The sequence below is a fragment of the Convolutriloba macropyga genome, chromosome 12, assembly GCF_964194025.1.
Source record: "Convolutriloba macropyga chromosome 12, txConMacr16.3, whole genome shotgun sequence".
Taxonomy (NCBI): Eukaryota; Metazoa; Xenacoelomorpha; order Acoela; family Convolutidae; genus Convolutriloba; species Convolutriloba macropyga.
Window position 1 is genome coordinate 31,340,008 of NC_134479.1, and position 25,014 is coordinate 31,365,021.

General features: G+C 34.5%; 1 protein-coding gene across 1 annotated transcript in view; it reads left to right on the forward strand.

Moving 5' to 3' along the window:
• Positions 1-24,201, forward strand: part of LOC142351215 (uncharacterized) — a 43,709-nt gene extending 19,508 nt beyond the window's left edge. The window contains exons 4-9 of the mRNA XM_075403343.1: positions 13,074-13,210; positions 15,195-15,336; positions 17,639-17,785; positions 19,915-20,067; positions 20,641-20,817; positions 23,546-24,201. Of these exons, the coding sequence (XP_075259458.1) occupies positions 13,074-13,210; positions 15,195-15,336; positions 17,639-17,785; positions 19,915-20,067; positions 20,641-20,817; positions 23,546-23,702 (913 nt within the window). The 3' untranslated portion in view covers positions 23,703-24,201. The remainder of the gene's footprint in view (positions 1-13,073; positions 13,211-15,194; positions 15,337-17,638; positions 17,786-19,914; positions 20,068-20,640; positions 20,818-23,545) is intronic.
• The last annotated feature ends 813 nt before the right edge of the window (positions 24,202-25,014 follow it).

Below are 25,014 nucleotides of genomic sequence, written 5' to 3' on the forward strand. Positions count from 1 at the left end.
AGAACGAATTTTTATTTCATTGGTTGGTCCAAGCGGATCTGGGAAATCTCATCTTATACATGAATGGTTAACAATTGGAATTTTTCAACCAGAGTTCGACAAAATTTACTACTTCTATCAACATTATCAATCTCTTTATGGTTTAATGTCTAAAGATGTTAAAAATATTGAGTTCATAGAAGGAGATGACTTTGAGTTTATTCAAAACCTCCCAAATAACGGAACAAAGTATCTGTTAATTTTTGACGACTCTTGTGAGGAGATTTCCAGCTCTAAAGATTTCGTTAAAATTGCAACAGCTGAAAGACATAAAGGACTCAGCACAATATACATCATACACAATTTATTTCATCAGAGTAGATTAGGAAGAGATATAGAGTTACAAAATACTCATATCGTCTTGTTCAAATCTCCTTGAGATGTACTGCGAATAAACACTCTGAGCCAACAATTGGGATTAGGTTCACAATTAAAAGATTGGTATACCAAAGCAACTTCTATTCCTTATGGTCATTTACTTATTGATTTAACTCCCAAAACAGTCGACTCTCTTCGATTTTGTATAAAAAGTGGATCGATTCCTTCAATTTTTTCCTTCCACAACATAAACAGCAGACCACATTTTTGAGTGATGAGCACACAACATCTCTCTACTCTGACAACGTTCCAAAGTTATTCCCGGAACTTCAAACGAACTTACCTAAAAAATTGTCCGAAAGAATTTATTCAGTTCCTAAACGAGTGCATCGTAAACATGCTCAGAGGAGAACTGCAAGATATTCAAAAACGAGACGTAAAAAAGTATCAAGACGAAATTCATCAGCTTATTCTAAAAAGAACTGGAATAAATAAAAGGAGAGCAATTTTAAGTTCAAGGAAAGGAATAGAACTTATATCAATTCTAACTCCGTCTATCATTAACCGTCTTTCTTGAAATGGAACAGTTTGTTTTGATTCCTCAGCAGCTTTATGAACAAAAATTTAAATTACATGTGTATAAATTGGACAAGAGTGAGGAAAAAGTTAACTTCGTTCCACAAAATTTAGATTCTCTTCACAAGGACATCACCACTAACACAAAATCATTCAAAAACGAGTCAGTTGTAGATCAAATACTCAAATGCCCTCGAATCAAGCTGTCCTTCAGTGACTCCATTTTACTGTATGGAAGAGATACAAATGTAGCATTTACCGATTTTATTTACGCATTGAAGAGAAAAAATATTGCATTTCCTGATATATATTACACAATACTTGATGCTACAGGGATAAGTCCGAGCAAAATTGTAAACAAGGATGCCAAAAGCAAAGACAGAGGGAGTTGGATCCCTTTCAAAATCTGAAAAAGCGAAACTTCAACGATTATACAAAGAAGGAAAAGCTGCATTTGGATCGGTTAGAAATCTTCAAAAAGCGAGCGGTTTATCAAGAGGCAAGGCTATTTCCTTTCTCCACACTAAAAACTCCTATACAAAATACCGTCAAGCAAATCGACATTTTAGACGATTACCTGCATTTGCAAAGCGGATAAATGAAATTTGGTGTCTTGATTTAGCTTTTATGGACAAATTGTCAGAACTTAATAACGGAGTAAAGTATTTATTAATCTGCGTTGATGTATTTTCTCGTTTTGTCCGTGTTCAACCAATGAAATCAAAGTATTCTACAGACGCTGTAGCAGCTTTCAAAAAAATGCTACGAAAAAACAACATCCCACAAAAAGTATGGGTTGATCAAGGAACAGAGTTTGGTGGCGAATTTCGGAAACTTTGTGGACAAAAGAAAATTAAAATTTATTCAACGAGAAGTGAAACAAAAGCTGCCGTAGCTGAGAGAGCTATCAGATCTTTGAAAAACATTATTAATCGCTTCATGGAAGAAAACGGGCATAAGTACCTTGTACAAATGGGATCTTTCCTAAATACAATGAATAGTAGAGTAAATAGATCTACAGGTAAAGCTCCAAAGGAGGTAAAAAACAAAGACTTTTTATCAATTTTTTACAAAAATCCGATCAGACAATACAAAAAACCTCGGTTTAAAGTAGAGGATAAAGTACGAACTTCGAAATACGATATTCCTTTTAGAAAAGGATACAAGTCACAGTTCACGAGTGAAATCTTTGAAATTGTTAAGATTGCTACGTACAAACCTCCAACATACAACCTCAAGGGAGAGCAGAGTGATGAAATACTAGGAAAATTTTATGAACAAGAGCTCTCAAAGTGTATCATTTAGTGATGAAAACTTTTACGGTAGAGCTGGTTTCCAACGCATCCTTTGATTGTTATCCAAATAATACATTGAGTTCTTTTACCAATTTCCTTCCCGAACAGATTAACCTCGAAGGAGAATGGGAGGTGGCAATAACCGAACTATCATATCCATCTTTGTACCAGAATATTACAGATGGAAAATTTTTCTATCTAGATGCTGCAACTCCAGATACAAAACCTTCCGATTATTATACAATTGACGCAGGACTATATCCATCAATATCTGATATTGTGAACGAGATGAAAAAACAAATTCAGGAAAGAGAAAAGTATGAGAAAAGAGAAAAATTTTTCGTCTACATGCAATTTTACATGATTCTGCTGGAGCTGTGAAAACAACAACAGACGAAGGACCAGGTTATTGTTACATGCTGCCGCAATTACCCAGCTCCTGTCTTCTAGGTCATATAACTGGATTATTCTTTTGTCTCTACATCAAAGTTTGTCATCCTAATATTTTTAAAATACTAGTTTGTTAATCATTTTTCAATTATCTCGGCTAAAAAGAGGATGACTCTCGTTGTTTTTGATATTGAGTGCTTGGAGGGAATAGTTGTCAAGGAGCTGGGAATTTTCTAGGACGGAATTGTGTTAGGATATACATTCCTCCCACCGAATGACTACAAGCTAACTTTTCAAGCAAAGTGGAACACAAAGAATTTACATGGAATAAACTGGAATAATGGAAAAGTTGATTACTCAGATCTTCCAACCATAATTCATCAACATTGTTCTCCTACAACCGAATACTTTGCCAAAGGATTGGAGAAATGTAAAATCCTATCCAATTATTTGTGTAAAGATGTGGAAAATTTGGACAGTTTTGGATGTCCAAAAACCTCTAAGTTGATTTCCAACGAAGATACTATCTGGGAATGTAGTAACTACCCCTAACGACACAAGAAAACATTTCACTGTGCAGAGAAGAAAGCTTATGCTTATGGAACTTGGGTTCTTAATTTTTTTGACAAAATTTAATATTTGTAAAAATTTTTATATACTTTGATTGTAATGTATCATATTGTCTTTTAATTAATTTTTAAAATCATTTTTTTCTCCTACAAAACATAGAAAAGTTGCTTCAAAAATGAGAAAGTTGAACAAATTTTGTCCTAGCGTTACACAGTTATTCTTCATTTCAATTCTGTCGTTTTTCTTAATTTTGAATTTATTCTCCTTTTTTATGCTTTCTGTTATTAATTCTTGTGAAGAGACAGTGTTTTGGCTGTTGCTGTTGTTTGTTTCTTTTTTATGTTTAGAAGCTTATCTCATTTTTTTATTTATTTACATCACAATTCAGTTGAAACATTTTCTCTATCGTCTAAATGATTACGTTTAAATGACTTAGCATACAGATAAAGGATTAAATTTGGGTAATTTTGTCTTTGATGATAATAATCAGGAACGACAATCATGGAAATGTTTTGGACAGACTTGTAATAGGTCTCTAGTCGTTTTTCTGTCCCAATTTTTTGTTATACTCGTAATTCTGGTCTCTTGTATAGTACGAATAACATTGGCTACAACGTGTGAAGAAACAACAGTTTGGATTGCAATCCTTTCTAGTACAGTTGGTTATATTTTACCTTCACCTAAATTATGAACAAGATAATTTCCACAAAAGAACGAATTTTTATTTCATTGGTTGGTCCAAGCGGATCTGGGAAATCTCATCTTATACATGAATGGTTAACAATTGGAACTTTTCAACCAGAGTTCGACAAAATTTACTACTTCTATCAACATTATCAATCTCTTTATGGTTTAATGTCTAAAGATGTTAAAAATATTGAGTTCATAGAAGGAGATGACTTTGAGTTTATTCAAAACCTCCCAAATAACGGAACAAAGTATCTGTTAATTTTTGACGACTCTTGTGAGGAGATTTCCAGCTCTAAAGATTTCGTTAAAATTGCAACAGCTGGAAGACATAAAGGACTCAGCACAATATACATCAAACACAATTTATTTCATCAGAGTAGATTAAGAAGAGATATAGAGTTACAAAATACTCATATCGTCTTGTTCAAATCTCCTAGAGATGTACTGCAAATAAACACTCTGAGCCAACAGTTGGGATTAGGTTCACAATTAAAAGATTGGTATACCAAAGCAACTTCTATTCCTTATGGTCATTTACTTATTGATTTAACTCCCAAAACAGTCGACTCTCTTCGATTTTGTACAAATAGTGGATCGATTTCTTCAATTTTTTTCCTTCCACAACATAAACAGCAGACCACATTTTTGAGTGATCAGCACACAACATCTCTCTACTCTGACAACGTTCCAAAGTTATTCCCGGAACTTCAAAAGAACTTACCTAAAAAATTGTCCGAAAGAATTTATTCAATTCCTAAACGAGTGCATCGTAAACATGCTCAGAGGAGAACTGCAAGATATTCAAAAACGAGACGTAAAAAAGTATCAAGACGAAATTCATCAGCTTATTCTAAAAAGAACTGGAATAAATAAAAGGAGAGCAATTTTAAGTTCAAGGAAAGGAATAGAACTTATATCAATTCTAACTCCGTCTATCATTAACCGTCTATCTTGAAATGGAACAGTTTGTTTTGATTCCTCAGCAGCTTTATGAACAAAAATTTAAATTACATGTGTATAAATTGGACAAGAGTGAGGAAAAAGTTAACTTCGTTCCACAAAATTTAGATTCTCTTCACAAGGACATCACCACTAACACAAAATCATTCAAAAACGAGTCAGTTGTAGATCAAATACTCAAATGCCCTCGAATCAAGCTGTCCTTCAGTGACTCCATTTTACTGAATGGAAGAGATACAAATGTAGCATTTACCGATTTTATTTACGCATTGAAGAGAAAAAATATTGCATTTCCTGATATATATTACACAATACTTGATGCTACAGGGATAAGTCCGAGCAAAATTGTAAACAAGGATGCCAAAAGCAAAGACAGAGGGAGTTGGATCCCTTTCAAAATCTGAAAAAGCGAAACTTCAACGACTATACAAAGAAGGAAAAGCTGCATTTGGATCGGTTAGAAATCTTCAAAAAGCGTGCGGTTTATCAAGAGGCAAGGTTATTTCCTTTCTCCACACTAAAAACTCCTATACAAAATACCGTCAAGCAAATCGACATTTTAGACGATTACCTGCATTTGCAAAGCGGATAAATGAAATTTGGTGTCTTGATTTAGCTTTTATGGACAAATTGTCAGAACTTAATAACGGAGTAAAGTATTTATTAATCTGCGTTGATGTATTTTCTCGTTTTGTCCGTGTTCAACCAATGAAATCAAAGTATTCTACAGACGCTGTAGCAGCTTTCAAAAAAATGCTACGAAAAAACAACATCCCACAAAAAGTATGGGTTGATCAAGGAACAGAGTTTGGTGGCGAATTTCGGAAACTTTGTGGACAAAAGAAAATTAAAATTTATTCAACGAGAAGTGAAACAAAAGCTGCCGTAGCTGAGAGAGCTATCAGATCTTTGAAAAACATTATTAATCGCTTCATGGAAGAAAACGGGCATAAGTACCTTGTACAAATGGGATCTTTCCTAAATACAATGAATAGTAGAGTAAATAGATCTACAGGTAAAGCTCCAAAGGAGGTAAAAAACAAAGACTTTTTATCAATTTTTTACAAAAATCCGATCAGACAATACAAAAAACCTCGGTTTAAAGTAGGGGATAAAGTACGAACTTCGAAATACGATATTCCTTTTAGAAAAGGATACAAGTCACAGTTCACGAGTGAAATCTTTGAAATTGTTAAGATTGCTACGTACAAACCTCCAACATACAACCTCAAGGGAGAGCAGAGTGATGAAATACTAGGAAAATTTTATGAACAAGAGCTCTCAAAGTGTATCATTTAGTGATGAAAACTTTTACGGTAGAGCTGGTTTCCAACGCATCCTTTGATTGTTATCCAAATAATACATTGAGTTCTTTTACCAATTTCCTTCCCGAACAGATTAACCTCGAAGGAGAATGGGAGGTGGCAATAACCGAACTATCATATCCATCTTTGTACCAGAATATTACAGATGGAAAATTTTTCTATCTAGATGCTGCAACTCAAGATACAAAACCTTCCGATTATTATACAATTGACGCAGGACTATATCCATCAATATCTGATATTGTGAACGAGATGAAAGAACAAATTCAGGAAAGAGAAAAGTATGAGAAAACCCCAATCAAATTAAAAGTCAACAGAATTACACAGAGAATATCCCTAAGCCTTCCTAATGAAAACTGGTTACTAGTTATCTTCAGTACTGATCTCTGTCACGTATTTGGGTGTGAGGAAGCTGTTTACGGAATGGGTGTTTTTATGAGTGGTGCTGGACCACATTTTCTTAAATTTCCCTATGATATTGTTCGAATTCATACTCTCATGATATACAGTGATATTGTTGAATACAATATTGTAGGTGATACAAAAGCCGCGCTTTTGAGATGTATTCCGTTTTTTTCTAAAATTAAGAACGGAGACATAATATCTACTGGACAATATATGAATTATCAAAACTTCCCAAATCTACAATTTAAAAAATTTCTTAAAAATTCTTTCCACAGCATTAAACTTGAGCTCCGCGACTCATACGGTGAAAAAGTTCCCTTCAATTCAGTAGGTGTAACAAGAGCTGTATTGATGTTCAGAAGAGCTTCACACAATCTTTTTCAAAATTTAGTTTACAAAAAATGGTTGCAGACAGTGATTTACCGTATTTTCGTGGTTATTCAAGACAAAGGGGAAGAGGATTTGGAGCTTTAGCACAAACAATTGGGAGCACAAACAATTGGGAGAATTCCTTTTTTGAGACGATATGTTGTACCAGCAGCTAAGAGAGTTGGTGCTGACTTGATTGAATTAGCAGCTCCAGAAATCGGAAACGTATTAGCTGGAAGGAAAAAGTTCAAATCTGCAGCCACAGATGTTGGAAAGAAAACTTTACGTAAACAACTAGGAGGAGGAAAACCTAGAAAACGACGTATTATTCAAAAACGCTCGCCAAAAATCAGTCGACGTCGTCGAACTAGGAGGGATTTTTTTACCAAACTAAAATGAATACCAGATCAACAAATGACAGTAATTTCCGTTATGGACACTTTACAAATTCTTGCTTGGAGATTTTTGACAAAATTCCGGTTTTGGAACCAATTGAATCATCCCATATTCAAGAAGTTTATCCCAGCACTTCATTGGATGAAAGCAGCATTGAATTTGAATTTGAAACAGATAGAATTATTTATCTCGATATGAGAGATATTCATTTACAAATTAAAGTTGGATTACAAAAGGGAAGATTATTTGACGATTTCATGAAAAAAGATGAGCATGGAAAACCAGATATGGGTATGACTTTCACTGATGATGATTTACAATATTTGACTCATGTCAACAACTTGTTACACTCTCTTTTCTCCAACTGCGAAGTGTTTTTAAACAATCAACAAGTGTACAACTCTAACTTACTCTATGGCCACAAAGCTCTGATATCCAATGAATTCAATTCTTCTACAATGAATAATGAAGGAATTTTGGCTTGTCATGGATACGAATTTGAGAAAGATCCTAGTGATTATGAAAAAAGTCCGTTCATAGATAGGGAAGAAGAGCTTTTGTTGAAAGATGGGGTTACCTTATATGGTAAACTTGCAATCGACTTATTTCAATGTGAAAAATTATTACTTCCAAATACAAAAATTAGACTCAAATTGATTCGAGCGAGACCAAATTTTTACATGATTTCCTACAATCCACATGTTTCCCTTAGAGTTCTTGACTGTTCACTTTTTACGAGACGTGTTGTCGTTAATGAGGTCTATCACCAGACAATCAAGTATCAACTAACACATCAACCAGCTTGCTATAATTTTATGGAGACAATTGCGCGAACATTTATTATTCCTTCTGGACAAAATTAATTTATTCAGAAAAATGTTTTCAATAATGCCCCAATCAGACGAATTGCAATAGCAATGAACACTAATTCAGCATTCACAGGACATTTTCAAGAAAATCCTTTTCATTATCGAAAGTTTGGACTGCGGGAGCTGAGAATTGTTTGAGGGGAGAGAGCTGTTGTCTCAATTGATACAACCAACAATTGTAGAGCTTATGTTACAACAATGAAGGCAATGAACTTCAACAAAGAAATTCCTGCGTTACCGAATGATTTCTTCACAGATCATTATGTGCTTGTATTCGATCTCACATCACTCCAAGATGCTGGTGAAAATGTTAATTATCCTGAACTCAGTGGGGAAAGTCTTCGTTTAGAAATGTTCTTTGAACGTCCGCTAACCAATGTTACCGAGTTAATTGTTCTCGGAGAACGAATCTCAACAGTTAAAATTGATCAGTTTGGAACAGTTGTTAAAAATGTCTGAAGAACTCTGCATTAATCAAGATTTTTTAATTTCTTTTCAATTTTTTATGGTTTTTATATTATTGCCTTCTGCGTTGGAACATTTGTTGGATATGTACTTTCATCGCCCAGTTGCAACCCTTTTCACACTATAATATCAAGATAGGGAATGGATGAAAATTGGGGTAGACCTACTCCAAACTTATATGTATACCTTATTTGTGCAGTATTCCTGGGACTTTTAATCATCATTATTATCTTTCATCCCGATGTCACAGGTAATAGTGAAGACAGAGTAAGTAAATCTACAGGAGATCTGATACGTAAAATTCCCCAATCTAAAGATTGTTGCTTTATTGAAAAGAACGAATCATTTCAACTTGATTGTAATGTGAGAAATCCCTGTTCAAACGGAGCTTTCGAATTGAAACAGAAGATTATTTGTCATGGATAATCAATCTCTTCAACAAATTATTGAACGCATTCCTGAGCCAAAATTCAAATACATTGGATCGTTTCCAGCAGATTTCATTCCAAATTTACCCAAATTCAGCTTTGCAATCATTAACACTGCTTCGAGTAAAGAAGTCGGTGAACATTGGATATTGATTGCTCGACTCAACAGAAGTTACTATTATGCAGATTCTCTGGCTCGATCAGTAACACATTACAAATTCTTGAGTAAAAAGTACCAAAAAATATTACATCGACCACTTCAGAAGATGCAAAATTTGTGTGGATTCTACGCAATTTTTGCAGCATTTCAACTATTTAAGTTTTACCAAACCAACTTGAACAATATTCATGATGTACACGTGTTAAAATTTATAAGTAACTATATGTAGTAGTGTTCATTTTGGTATTTAGTAAGCTGAAGTTAATAAAGTCGATAGTATATATTTCTCGTAACTGTTTCTCGTGAGTTTTCTAAACTTTTTTTATCGAACTTTTTTAACCACTTGGCTAAGTGTACCTTAATGTTCATTGAAATTTATACAATTTATTGTAAATGATTGAGTAATTTTGTATTTTGATGCTCATAATTTGTACTGTGTTTGTCATTTTATACAATTTTAATTCATTTTTTTCTTTTATTTAACATCTTTTTTCAAATAATGTACAAAAAATAATGCATCTATGCATGTAATTAGCAAGATGGCGCAGTGGGAGCGCACTGGGCCCATAACCCAGAGGACGGTAGATCAAAACTACTTCTTGCTATCTTGACTTTTTCTAATTAATGAGCGCGCAAAAGACATTTGTTACACAATTGATTCAAACAATTAGGGGAACAATCTTTGCAATTGACTTAAAATTTGTAAACAAAAATTCAACATGTCACATAATTACCCCTCAGATAACTAGGGTAATTGAAAAACCCCACCAATTAATTTCACAATTTAATAACATAAAATTTGTAAACAAAAATTCAACATGTCACATAATTACCCCTCAGATAACTAGGGTAATTGAAAAACCCCACCAATTAATTTCACAATTTAATAACATAAAATTTGTAAACAAAAATCAACCTGTCACAATTACCCCTCACATAATTACAGCAATTAATTACCCACGCCAATTCTATTGTTCTCAAGTAAACACTTAATAACTACAAAAACATTGATATTTTCCCCTCAAAATTTCAGCCTATCAGGAGCGTCTCCGAACCTGATTGGCCGAATTTCAGCCAATCAGGAGCGTCTCCGAACCTACCCCCCACATTTGCACCGACTATACTGCCAGAAATTGTACATGCACAAATACATACACAAAACCTATACCCTATCTTGATACATGGCGGCACCTAATCAATACATGTCCGCGGCTATAACTAATCTCAATACATGTCGGCGGCTATTACTAATCTTAATACATGTCGGCCCATATAACTAATCTTAATACATTTCGCCGGCTATAACTAATCTTAATACATGGCGGCTATACCCAATCTTAATACATGGAGCCTAATCTTAATACATGCAACCTATACCTAATCCTAATACATTAAGACCGCTATACCTAATATTAATACATGCTAATTCATTCCCTATCTTAATACGTTAGGGAGGACCCAAATGCCGAAAAATACGCTATACCCTATCTTAATACATGGGGGACCTCACCCCCACGGGGAGTGTAGCTCACTATATTACTACTATAAGGCAAATTTTGCAGGTAATCTATTTGCCTGCACATTGTAGGCCAGTTTTTAGTTTTTGTATGCTAATTCAATACAAGACAACTTAGAAGACTGCAGTATATTTTCAGCAAAAATTTCGCCCTTTATGGCAAAAAGTATCAATAGATTTTTTCAAAAACCTATTTTCTATTTAAAAAAACAATCGTTACACCATCTCAAAGCTTTATAAGCGACGAAAACAAGGATCTTTTCAACATTTGCTCCCTCCTTGGTACCTAGTAGACAGATCCCTTCCCCAATAAAAGAAAGCGAATGGTGAATTAAATTTTGAATGGGTGAAAATAAGTGATTTATAGGCAGAATTTATTCAAAATGTTGTGGCATCCTGCACAGCAATCTCTCCATATAGAATCTTGTAAATACAACTGAAGCATATTTCGGTGGCAGCCCCACATTTTCTTGATTGATGTCTACTTTCTTGACATTCGAGTAAGACACAATAATTTTTGTGTGAATTCAAGTAACCGGTTGGACGAAGTTTACAGTACTGTTTTCGTACCCTGAGCGCTGCAGAGAGCTGTATGGGTTTCATTCATCGGATTGAATTATTGATTTTCTGGTCAACAATTGTCCGAATAATTGGAGGCAGAGCTTCGGCATTTTTCCTGACAAATTGCATGTATGCAGAAGCGGGTTAATAACTCAAATCTACAAAGCCTAAAAAGCAAATTGAGTGGTCGGGCTCTCTTCCTCGATGATATTTCGATTTGTGGGAAGAGCAAGTTTCGTCGATTTGAACAACAACTCCGCGTCTCAAAAACTAACAGGATTTTTTTTAGAATTTCTCCAAGGCATGAGCATGCATTGATAATGGATTTCTTGCTGACACTTGTCTGCGCATGAGCCTGCTAATTTGACGTTTGAATAAAACACAAGTAAATTAAAGGAACCAATTTTGCCAGAGATACATTGGTAATTGCAAAAAACTACTATTCCGAACAAAACAGTATCTTTATGATTTTTTTAATTGGCCTTTCCAAGCAAAACCAACTTTTACTTCTCAATCTTTAATTCTAAATCGCGCTCACTTCTAATTTTACGTGCTGAAAACTCTAGTTTTATTTTATTTGAATTAAAAAAATGCCCCCCTTATTGCTAAAGAGGGGCAATTGCTGGAAGTATCCAAAAACAGATCTACTATGTTCTGATGACTACATTTGGGGTAACTTGTGTTTTGGTTGGTATCTTACTAATAATTTTTTAAAAAAATTTCTTCAAAACGACGTTTTTAGGTGATGGTCGAGCATGGCAATAAGCTAATTTGACAAAACTTGAAAGAGAGGTAAATCAAAATAACAAAATTATCCGAGGTAGCATCGTTACAGATTGTTCTTGGCTAACCGACCCGCATTTTCAGGATTACATGCCATATCGGATGAGAGTCATGGCTATGAACAGTGGCCCTCTGGGGCTACCAACCACTCTATAAATTGACTTTTCTTTTTGTTTCACTCTAGTTTGCCTGTCTCAACTTAAATGGTTCGAATTTTTTATTAAAAGAAACCAATTTCGGCTCCTTTTCCAATAAACTTTTAGCAACAGTCTCGAGCAAAATTTGAAGATTTGTTTTTCATTGACAGCAATCACGTTTAATTCAAGTAGTCAAGCGTGGAGAAAAGACCACCCGAGAAGTGAAACCACTCAAGATCGAAATGGATATATTCTTTTTCATTGGTGTATTGGAATTTATTATGCATTAACAATACTATGCACTGTCTTGAATGTAACTATCAACAATAAATTATTTCTGCCAAAGAACATATAACCGTTTCATAACTTTTGCCTGGCTTTTACGTCGGCTTAGCTTGAGCTAACCAGTTTTTCAACGGGTTTTTCTCAGCGTTCTAAATATATTTTGCTTCAGGAGCAATCTTTAATGTTGAGACTAAATCCATTCGTACTCACATGATATTCCACCAATTTTCCTTGTTTTTGTGTTTTTTCTGAACATTTTCAGAAAAATAACTATGTTATGCAGTTTTTATGGCAGCATGTTGTGTATAAAATGGGAGTCAAGGGCTGACACTGTCAATTATAGTCTTGGATATGAGAAATTGTTTTTTTATTTCCAACCAGTAGACCGATCTTAAACTTTAAATATACGAATCCAACAAGAGAATTTCTTATGTTATTTAGTTTTGGTTTCATAAATTTTCAATTTTGATTTTTTAAAGCAATTTTTACTAATTCTTAGCATCGTTAGTTTTATTAAATATACGAGTGCTTTTCAGGAGTACAGTTTTGAAAGAGCTTGAAAAAGATGTCCCAATTTTGCCAATGGTCAGCTGTGGACCCATGCGCGACACCTTGGTTGAGGTGGTCCTATGGGCTAGCAGTGGCTTCACACCATCTAGACTCCACTATGATAGTTAGTATTGGAAAGCAATACAATAGTTTTTTGTTGTTCTAACTCAACAAATTTGTTGCGGGTTAGGGACTATACCATTCCTACTTTTTTGTTGGCTTTTTTTGGTCGATTGATTTCTTTGTAGTGAGATACAAAAAATGTATTATTGGAAATCACTTGATAAACAGAATCGATCGTTGAACAGTCATTTGCACTTTTTTGAATTTCTGAGGAGATTATAAAATTATCAAAAACTTTTTGGCTTTCAAGTCAATGAGAACTCAAATGGCTACTTAAAATGCAGAAAAACTATATGTTCTGTGGAAATATAGAACTATCAATTGGTTTATATTTGGCTCACTCTAAATACATTCAATAGGTTTGAGATGTATGGTAAAAACGTTTGAAAGAAAAGTGTCATAAATATCTATTTCTACGAAGTGTTTGAAACTGCTTTTCCTGCAAAGAATTTGAGTGTTTCTATCGAATAATTGCGCTAATTTTTATGTTTCTCTTTATTTGTTGTTTTTACCTGTTTTAATTTTTTTTATTTGACAATTTACTCTGTCTCCATTTGAAATTGAGTGCATTTAGCAGGTTAGTAAACAAGGTTTTAGAAAACGTCAGACAATTTAACAAAAATGGAGAAAAGTTCCTTTTTTTCTCCTGTTTCCTGCGAGCATGAATTTTTCTACTTTAACCTGCTTTTTTGGAAAGACAAGGTATCAATTTTTAACCGTTAAAATTTCAATTTAAAAAAGTTCACAACACCCTGGGTCGAGTTAACAGCGCATTATTTTTTAAGAATTACACGGTTATCCTGAAAGATTGTATTAAGACGAACGATTATCTTGTAAGATTCTTGTGAGACAAATGTTTATCTTGTAAGATTTTGTCAAAATATCTTGTAAGACAACGCATCCCCTTGTAATATTCTGTCAAAATCTTGTAAGATCTTACAGCATAACCAATCGGAATGAAATGTGCTGAAAAGCACAGATTTTTCAAAATTGCCTTCCATGTTCTTACAATTCATGAATTTTGTACCATTTAAATTGGTCTTACAAAAATGATTAAGGTTTTGTAAGAAATGTGCTTTAATTAAGTAATAAATGCGTTGAAGTTTCAATGCATTTCTTGCATAAATTCCTTGCATTTCTACTCAACTGTTTATTAATATAAAATCAAATTAAATGCGAATAGTTTCTGGAATCAGTTATGCAGTAAATTAAGTGATGGCTACGGCACAGGAAAACAGGGTTTGAGTCTCGGTCACAGCTAAGTTTTTATTCTATTCAGTGGTTTTCGCCGCATTTCTTGCAAAGTTTCAGCGCATTCCAGCGCATTATCATGTAAGGTTTTTCCGCAATTATTTTTCGAAAAATCAGCGCATTTCTTACATAATTTTTGGAAAATTTCTCAATCCGGGTCTAATTGTCGTTTTAAGAAAAAAGAGCGGACCCATTGTACTGACCTATGATGGCCAAGAATTTAAAATGTAGGTGAATTACTATGTTGAATGCATTAATTCGGATAATATAGTAATTTATTTTTTAAATTTTTTTCTAACATTTTTATGGTAGGAAAATTGCTTAATACCGCGAACGCAACAGTACCGACCCTACTTGTTTACAGGGCGTTGAATTGTGTAGCTGAAAAAAATGACGTAATGGTTTTGCTTTCATCAAAAGTATTTTGTCTTTGAAACAAAAAAAAAGAAAAGATCGATTAATGTTAAGCTGATTATCGTACCTTAAACACATCAGGGCCATTCAATATGCTTCTGCGCCGTGTTATTTTGATATGAATTTTATCGACACCTCTTGTCAAGTCTTTAAGACCAATATAACAGACCAAAAACCTACATTTTATCATGCGAGATAACCAAAATCCTCAAAATTACTGTGAATAAGCAAAGCAGATCCGATCTTTTCACATGTCACCATTAGTCATGTAGTCTTTTGAGAAATGCAATTTTCATTAGTTCATCTGAACTGTTTTTAAGGCGAGGCGCAACTACATTGTCTGATGGACGGGAGAAAAGACTTTGTGCTGTATGATCCCCAATACAGAGACGTGTTTAAACTACAGGAGACGTTTAAGGGGTCGGGAGCAGGGTTCTGTCCTTGGAACCCAGAGATCCTCAGGTCAGTCAAATTTGAAAAAAAAACATGTAACTAGAATGCAATTTTAGTGTTAAGAGTGCGCTGTTCAGCTCTTGCGTTTAAATGAGGTGAAAAGAGGGATTTGAGTGAAAAAATTGATTAGAGGGTTGTCGGAATATTAATCTCGTTGTACGAAAATTATATGAACTTTATAGTAAAGAAATTGCTTTTTCACGAAGCGATAAATCGAAGCCAACAGGTAAGATCGGTGATGTGCGCGCGTTCACATATAATTTTCCCAGACCTCAAAACCAAACAGTTTGGAATAAAAACTAACCGTCTCAAGTTCATATCTTCAATTGTATTCGCCAAAGTTCTGTTGGCGGATTCAGCGTGCTCTTAATCAATAACGATACTCGTTCAACGTCATAATAATTGCTATTTCTGTCATGATACGCTATTCTGGTTATAATAAGCTACTTTCTCTTTAGGTCATAGCTTAACAAATCGAAGCTGTAAAATAAGTTGAATCGAAAAAAAAATCTTTTTGTCAAATATGTGCCTTTCAGTTGTCTTCAAGTTCTCAATTTTGAGAGTTTGAGAACATGACAAAAAATCGCGGAAATCTCATTAGTTCATATAAGTTCTTTCCTTAAATTTCCAAATTTGGCCTTTTCAAATAATTTTTCCATTAACAAAATGTTAGTTTTTCGTGCTGAAACTTTGGAATAATCGGATTGAAGCTCAAAACTAATTTTTGTTTTTAATAAATACACCTTAAAAACTTTGACTGTTTTATTAGAAATCAGGAAACTCAATTAATATAATTGAAAACTGTCATATGAATTGGTCAACGCGATAGCAACAATAACGTCAGGAATTTTGAAGCAGAGAAGAGAACTAAAAATAAGTTTCCTCTTTTCTCATCACCCAATGACCTTTTGTTTCACGTTCACAGCCCGTAGTTCACAGAAATATGTATTTTCAAAAAAATTACTGATAATTTAGGGATCTAATTTTATTTTAATAAAAATGCGATCCAATTTCTCTATGTTTTCAAAAGCCAATTTTAACTCAATTAAAGCGATGTGACTTCTGCTCTAAGCTAAAACTAAGAGCGTACTATAACTGACTTCCCACCTGGATTTAAATCTCGGAGAATTTCAGCCATGAACCAGCACATTTCAATATTAAAAGCTCAATTAAGTTCGTTAACATTGCATCTCCAGAATATTTTAGGTTTTTCATGTGCAGTTTTCGTATTTTGTTTATGTTGAGGTCATAGAGTTCGCCCAGGCTAAACTTATTCTTTATAGTCTTAAAATTACTTATGCACCAAAATTTAGTATGAACAGCATAATGTCATGCTTATTGCCGGCAACTGATAATTACTATAGTAGTGTTCGCACTCATTATTCTTAAGCTGGTTTACCACGAAGCCTATTTAGCTTTGTGGCTAAAACTTACCACGCAAACTAAACGTTACAAGTACTACGCGGAAGTTTGAATCACATGTAATGAAAACGTTGTTGGCGGGAGTTAAGCTGAACAAATTATTTTTCACGCAGCAAATTTTACTCAAAAATCAAGACCCAGCCATTGTTAAATCTGACATGAATAGAATACTGGCCATCCAGAACAAATAGAATGACTCTAAATTGATTCAGCGGTGATTTTCTCTGTCACCAACTTGCGGACAGAGCCTCGAAGTGAGGTGGGTATTTTTCAACAAGTTTGAGTTTTTTGTTAACTAAAAATACCTGCTTCAGGAATTTTTGCGTTCGAAATTTTCAAAGACTCTGTAGTTTCTAATATTTTTTTATCGAAACATGTCATTGTGGCCTAAATGAGATTACCAATTATTAGCAATTTTCTGGGCGTTGAAAAGCAAATTTTCGTTAAAAAAAAGAAATTGGTGCGGCATAATGTTTTTCCACTGCGTCGAATTTACACCCACATTGAGAGTAAGCTGCAGTTTTAGATACGTTAATCATGAAGCAGTGGCGGCAATTGTGTTACTTGAATCAAATTTTATCAGATAAATACAATATTCGAATGATTAAATAGAAAATAATTAAATGTTTCCGCAATTTTTGATACTGTTTTATCTTACCCTAGATATGCTAGGAATAAATTTCCCAACCCCCAAATAAATCTGGAATATTGCGACAACATGAAGGTGACAGAAGTGAAAACTTTGAGTTTTGAAAGCTTTAAAGTATTGATTACAAGCATACGGTGCCAACGTAACTCTACTTTTGCAGTAAAAAACGGCCAGAGAATATATCAAACACACATATTGTTTTGAATTATGTGGTCTTTATACCCATTTTTCACTTTGTAGTGTTTACGAGAACCCTAAATTGGGCAAGACTCCTTGGAAGTGGGCAACTCTGTGGGCAGGAGACTGTCTCTACATTCCACAGGGATATCTTCATCAAGTCAGAGCCCACAGCAGAAGCTGGAGTATCGCGTACCACTGGATCCACAGGTGAGTCGCCAATATCTCCTCCGCTTCGGTAAAAATGGAAATATCAAGGTGCTCTACAAAATTTTTCTCTAGCAGATGAATTTTTTTCAGATTTGAACTTCATTTCAAATCTACAGGAAAAATGAGCTCTTTATCTAATGTCCTATGCTCGGAAAAAAATTAAGAACAGATAACCATCAGGCTGAAATATTTTGAAAAATTTGTGATGAATCGTCACGTTAAGGGCATATTGCTAATGTGACAGTACACATGGTTGGTTGTTTGAATTAACTTTTATGGTCATTTGTGATAATGGAGTGAAAAGCATTCATTAGGTCGCAGTTATGAAATTTTTTGGCTGAAGCTTAGAAACCAGTCCTAAGATCATATATGGTGACTTAGATACCATATCGAAGACCATAATAAATTCTTGGATACCATATCCAAGATCATAAAAAATTCGAACTGTGAGAAAGTCATCCAAACGTGTTGCTCTGCTGAAACTACCTCCTGGGAATTAAAGGCATGTTTCAATAGAACCAAACTTGACAGGACCACTGATCTCAAGATCAAACACAAAATCTTACCAGTAGAATACCTCATAAAGTATCGGGTTATTATATACTTTATAAAGCTTCTAAAAGCAGATCTACCAGCTTTCGATGAACTCAAGTTAGCCACCCTAAGTGCTAAAATGAATGACCGTACAAACAAGCTGTCATTTGGAGCAAACCAAAAACAATTATAATGCAAAACTGTTTTTCAAAAAAAGCAATTGACTGGTATAACGATTTGCTTTTCACCTTGAGGCGGAATATCCCTAAAAAGCGGGCTCTCAAAAACTACCTTAAAAAAATCATTTCTGGAATGAGTTTCTAAAAGACCCAACGATTTCTGAATTCTAATCTCAAATCTTTCAACTTCAATCTTAATTTGACTTAGTTTTAGGGCGTCATTTAGTCTTTTATGAAATGTTAATTGGAGTATTAGCATTATTAAAAATTTTCCCTTTTCTCGAAAATGTTAATTGTAGAATTAGCATTTTTTAAAATTTTTCTCAATTATAATTCATTCCTTTTAATTTGTCGATATTTTAGCACATTGTAAATTTAATACAATTTTAAACTCTCACAATATGTGACGTTTGTTTCATTTATACTTCTTAACACTACATTGCCTTTAAACTATGTTCTGTATTTTATAGTTCATACTCAAAGGAATTAACAATGTTTTTCTTTTTTCTTACTACCTTTTATAAGTAAAATCTTAGAAAACATACCCAAGATCATATATGGATTCTTAGAAACCATAGCAAGATCATATAAGAATTTTTTCTTGACTTCGTTGGAGCTGTATATGGTCTTTGATATGGTGTCTAAGATGGGTCATCCCGGGCATTTTTGTTCCCACAAAGGTGCGGGTCACAGGTGCGATACAGCAACCGATGATAAAAACATCAGTCTAATTGGGCGAGGCGTCTAATGAACATTTTTTTGCATGTATCGGAGAAGCAATCTTAAGCTATCCGAAATACAATTGACAGCATTAACAATTGTTGAAAATAGCATAAAGAAGTGAAATAAAACCATAGAAGTGAAGTAAAATTGGTATGGCCTTAGTACGGTACCTTATTGATCTTGATACGGCCTTATTAGGGCAACTTAGAAAACTTATTACGGCCGTACTACGGACCGTAGTCAACTTTACAAGATCTTAGTACGGTTCTCATTCAAAACTTATACGAAGCCATACTACGTCCTTACGAAGTTTTGCGAGTACAGTTAACCTGGGCTGTAGCAAGCCATTTTTAACAGAGTATTGTTAGTAAATTCAAATTAGTTTTAAAGAATTTCTCAGTCTTTAATTTTAAACTATTTGTGCCTCTGTCAGTATACATTCCATATCTTTTAACTTAAGTTGAGTTTGTCTATAAAAACATACACAGTCCAGCATCTAAGTTAAAGTCGTTCTTAAGTCTATTCGCAAGTAGACTAATGGTATTTTCGGTCAATCAATTCCGGTCGAGACCTCAGACCGAAAGTCGATATTTCCAGACAGAAATAAACGTCAGTGGGGAGGGGGCGTAGTGGGTTCAAATTTACATGGGATACATTAATAACGCCCAGACCAATGATTTCTTACTGTTTCAGTGATGGTTCCGACTTCTCAGACTGCAAAGATGCTGCCAGTTCAGATGACATCGAAAGTGCTCAGAAGTTGAGTGATACTGATGTGTTCTGGACATACGTGGATGGTGACAAACGAATCAGAGAAGACATGATATCACCCGCTAATTTGAAAAAGTGAGAAGACAATTATTACTAGTATGTTTTCCTATGTTAGTTGTAATTTTCACTCAAAGAAAAAACCCGAAGACATCGTAACCTATACGGCAGAAAGATACCTTCGGAAAAATTTTCAACGGAAGAAGAAAAACATCAGGATACGAATCACGAAAACAGGATTATAACATGCTGTAGCTGTAACTCCTTAATGCAGTGCTGAATCAGAATTTTCTCGTAATAATCAGATCTGCATCAGCACTGATCTTATCGGTCTCAGTACTGATTCCGACTCTGTTCATATGTGGCATCTGGCTGAGACTTTCTGAATGCATAAGCTGATTCAGAGTTCAGAGTTTTTGCCTCGAGGATTTCGGTCACGATGAACTGCATAAAATAGGCTCTATCTTCGTATACTAGTTTCCGAGAAATTAATTTCTGAATTGGGTTTTTGAATATAACCTAATTCAGTTAAATTTTGGTAACTTCAATGTAATATTGTAGCAAAACGGAATTGAGTTTCACGCTCGGTCAAATTTGACCGTGACATTTTTGGCCTTACCTCTGTGGTGTTCAAATCTTTGATTTTTTCAGATACTTGAAACTTGTGGCGAGTGAAACTGGACAGCTAGCATTTCTTCAGTTCTACCACTTTGTGATTGAGGCAAATGAGAATTACAAAGACCTAGATGAAGAGGGAGATATCGAAGACCCTTCTGAAGTCATCTCGCCAGAGGAGATGTTCGAAAAATTAATGACACCAAAACAGAGGTAGTATTTTGGAAGATTTTCAATGTTTGTCTAGGAAATAAACAACCTCGAAAAATTACCCCCACGGAACTAACCCCCCAAAAAATAAGCCCCATGTTAACAGTGAACTTCGGCCATGATAATTTGTGAGGTCGTTATAGTCTCATATGGAGCCCCGAGAGCCTCTAAGGCATGACCATGGCCCGCAAATGGGCTATATACGTCGCTCTTTAACAAGCGATTGAGGGTTTTTCCTTGGTGTTTTTTCGGTGACAGTTTTGAGTTATTTGAACACGCTCTATGCAAAAATGGCAGCCCTTCTAAAGTCCTACTTAGAACAGCTCAAAATAATTCAGTAATCCTGAACTCTCTAGGTCCATGTACCAAATTTGTCTTCAAAATATAGCACGCATGTTGAACATTGATAGAGATTCAGTTCATTAATTCACACTCACGAAGTTTTATCAGTACCAGACAGTAAATCTCAGATTTTTTGTGTTTTGAAACCGAACATACGGACAGTTCCGTACATTTGAAAAGCGAAGGTAGAAGATACAGAATAAAAAAAACTTTACAGGTTTAGTTGTTTTTTTTGTGTCTAACGTAACATTACAAACGACTTTCTGCCGTTTTAAATTTGCATTCTCTAGATTAGGGAATAGCCACCTGATTTTGACTACCACAATTTGTCAGGGTTTAAGTTTCGGTTCAATATTTTTGATTCATTAACTTATAAAAATCAGTAAATTGTTCAAGTGCTGGTTTCAAGATACAACAGAACAGAGACCTTTATTGTATACTTTCTTTACTGAGTTCAAGTAATAGTTGGCTTGTCTTTACCTTCGGAAAAATTGCCAGAATAATTGCCTCACAAAACTGAGCATTTTGATCTTGAAAACAATGAAAAAATAGACCTGACAAAAACAGTATTCAACTGACGAGGCAGTAATCAAGTAACAACCCGCATGATCCCGGTTAGTCTGATTTTTGTATCTTTGAAATAAACCGCCATCATGGCAGTTTACGTCAATAAACTCAGAAAAGTTCTAGAAGAGCAGATGATAGCCACTGATAGTATAATATAAGGTATTTAATGCAAGAAAACTAAAATGGCAGCATGTTAGTTTACAATTTATAAGGCATGGGAAAATTGCTGACACAAGATGCAAGTTCATGGACAATTTAAAAATGGCGACATTTGAAAAACATGACAGATCACATTAACAAAACGTTTAAAAAAATTGTTAAATCAGGAAAAGATAAATGTTAAATCAAATATGCTGTGAAAACTGTTTAACAAAAAAAAAGATAAAGTTAACTCAAGCAAAGTTCCAACGTAAGAAGCTAAGTTAGAATAACTTTCTGACAATAATTGTTTATTGACTTGACTGTACAAAAGATCTTGAAAATAATTAAGAAGAGCATAATTTGTGATTACGTTCTTATTTTGTGTAACGGCTGGTCTTCTGCGTATTAGAACGAACGCTTTACATAAAAAAGAACATTGTTAATTTCCTCTGGTACACATTAGAATAAAAAACAAATGGTAGAAGAGGCAATGTAAAGTTAAGAATATAACATTATGTAAAATGTACAAACAGACAGGGTGATGTAAAATTTTACATCACCCTGTCTGTTTCAAAGCTTTTGAACCTCTCTGGGTATTTGTTTTTGCTGTCTGCATTTGTAACTCCAGCACTTTGTACACCCGCTGCAGTCGAATAACTACTTGCTAAACTAAATTTTTCAATATCAAACCGGACGGCGTTGACTACAGATCACACAATGGTGTATTTCGTTATGTGCACCAATTCAATCGCACAGGGAGAAACAAAATGGAGGCAAAAATATATGCCTAATTCCTGCTTTGTGCAAAAGTTTTTTAATTTAGTGAAGTAAGTTATGTCTAAAAGCTCACCAGTCGGGTAGATAACCCGATGAAGTATTATATATTTACATCTTTTTGTCGGCAATTTTAACATTGCTTTTACTCTCCCGTCCTTGTATTTGTTTTTAATTTTCTCCTATGCAAGCTCAGCTCCAGCATTTCGTTCTTTAATAAAAAGAAATCCTTGTATATATATATATATATATATATATATATATATATATATATATATATATTTATATATATATATATATGAGGGTACACAAAACTGGTATGTGTAAGCATTTTCAATAGTCCTTTTTCGAAGAACGACAATGATGTTCCGAACTAGATCATCTCTGCGTTCATAATTTTTTGACAAAGCTCAACCAGTCAGAGGGGAGCACCCAACTCCAAATTTCTCAACATTGGTCCCAGAAACAGTATCAGTCTGTTTAATTCGTTTTTTTTTCACGCTCAATGACAAGAAGTAAGACCTTAAAGGAAACTTTGTCTAGCCAGTGACTTGATTTCTTATAATCGGAGGTTCTACTGATTAGCCAAGATTAACTGATTAAAATGATAATTAAGTAATTGATTCCATCAACTAGAAACTTGTTAGTCGCACAATTATCATCAGTTCCAACCATTCATAATTCAGTATTATACGATCCAGTGTGATTCCGCATTATAGTCGCAACCATACAACTGGGTGCTCAGTGCCAGCTTTTGCTCCTTGCAACGATATTTTAAGAGCACCAACCCCCCCCCCCCCCCGCCCAATCGAATCACTGTTCCCCTGAGTACTATTTGTTTTGAACCTTTGCTTAAAGATGATCAGACGACCTAATCATAAAAAATTACGGTGGAAAATTGTTTCAGAACTCAAGTGAACGAAAACCCTGCACATTCTGACGTCACGAAAGCCGTGATCAAATTGGGTGACCTTGACCTTGTTAATGATGAAGTATGGGAAGAATTGGCCACCATGGTAACACCACCTCACTCTCACAATGAACGAATTAAAGACGAGTTATAACTAACTAAGTTACACCAGTTATAACTAATCCTATATTTTTTGCCGATTTCTAATATCTCTATATTTTTTGCCGATTTGTGCATGGAGAATAATTGGACTGAAAAGTCGCAACATTTTGTCGGAGATTTTTAGACAAAGACTTACTAAAGATAACATTAAAGTGAGAACATTAAAGGGATCGAGATAACCCAAATTGAGGTCCCAGACCGAAAGTCGATATGTCCAGACCCAGATGCACACCACGATGGGGGTGTCGTGCGTTCAAATTTACATAGTCCGGAAACAAGGAAAAACGCACGAAAGTCTGGACATTAACGCAAAAAAGTTCTGATGAACGCACGAAAGAGTCTGGCGAACGCACGAAAGTCTGGACATAGGCACTTTCCGTCTGGAACGGTCTGGACGTCTGGGACCTCAACCTGGGAAAGTATAAGAAACGACAGCTCAACTGATATTTTAGTAAAACAAATTCAATGACGGTTGAATGGTATCATGAACAACGCGCTTTAAATAACTCTTTCAAAGATTACCAAACTTTATCGAATTATTCGACATGTCAAATTTCAGCTTTTTTAACGTTATATAATTCAAACCTTTGATTGGTTTCATTTAATAAAGTATCCGTTATAAATGTCAACTTTATTTATTCGTGATTCAATTTGTGTAAAAATTATTTAAATTAAAAATTACTTGGTTGAGATTTTGAAATTGATTTTTGTGCTTTAACGTAACATTTTTTCCTTAGCTCAATAGTTTCGAAATGATGACGAAGAACTAAATTTGTAAAAAAACAAAATAAATTCCTTTAGTGAAATTAAAAATTCATAATTGACTTTCGATTGTGATCTTAGATTACCACTCCACGTCACCACATGTGGGATGTTTCGCCCAGATTGAAGACTCTCGTAACAAACTGCAAGACTAAATCCGCACTGGACAATTTCAAATTTCTGATTTCCTTTATCGCTTTACAATTCGCTACCTTCAAGCATCAGCCAAATAAAATATTCATGCAAATCTGACTTAATAAAATCGGTTTTGGTCCAAGTCTGAACAGCAAAAAAGTGAAATCAATAACTATCTGCTTCAGTACCGATTTGCCATACAATTCTAACTTGACCAGTACTAAATTACACCTGGTTTTGGCACGGACTCCGACTTTTCAATGTTGTCAAAAATACATAACCTCGGGAGAGCTAGAGAGAATTAGCGGCAACCTTAATTTGATAGCAAATGTAAAGAAGTCTATCGAAATACTGACTACAGAGTCTAACGACAACTTACAAATTTCCGCTTCCTCATATCTTGCCTC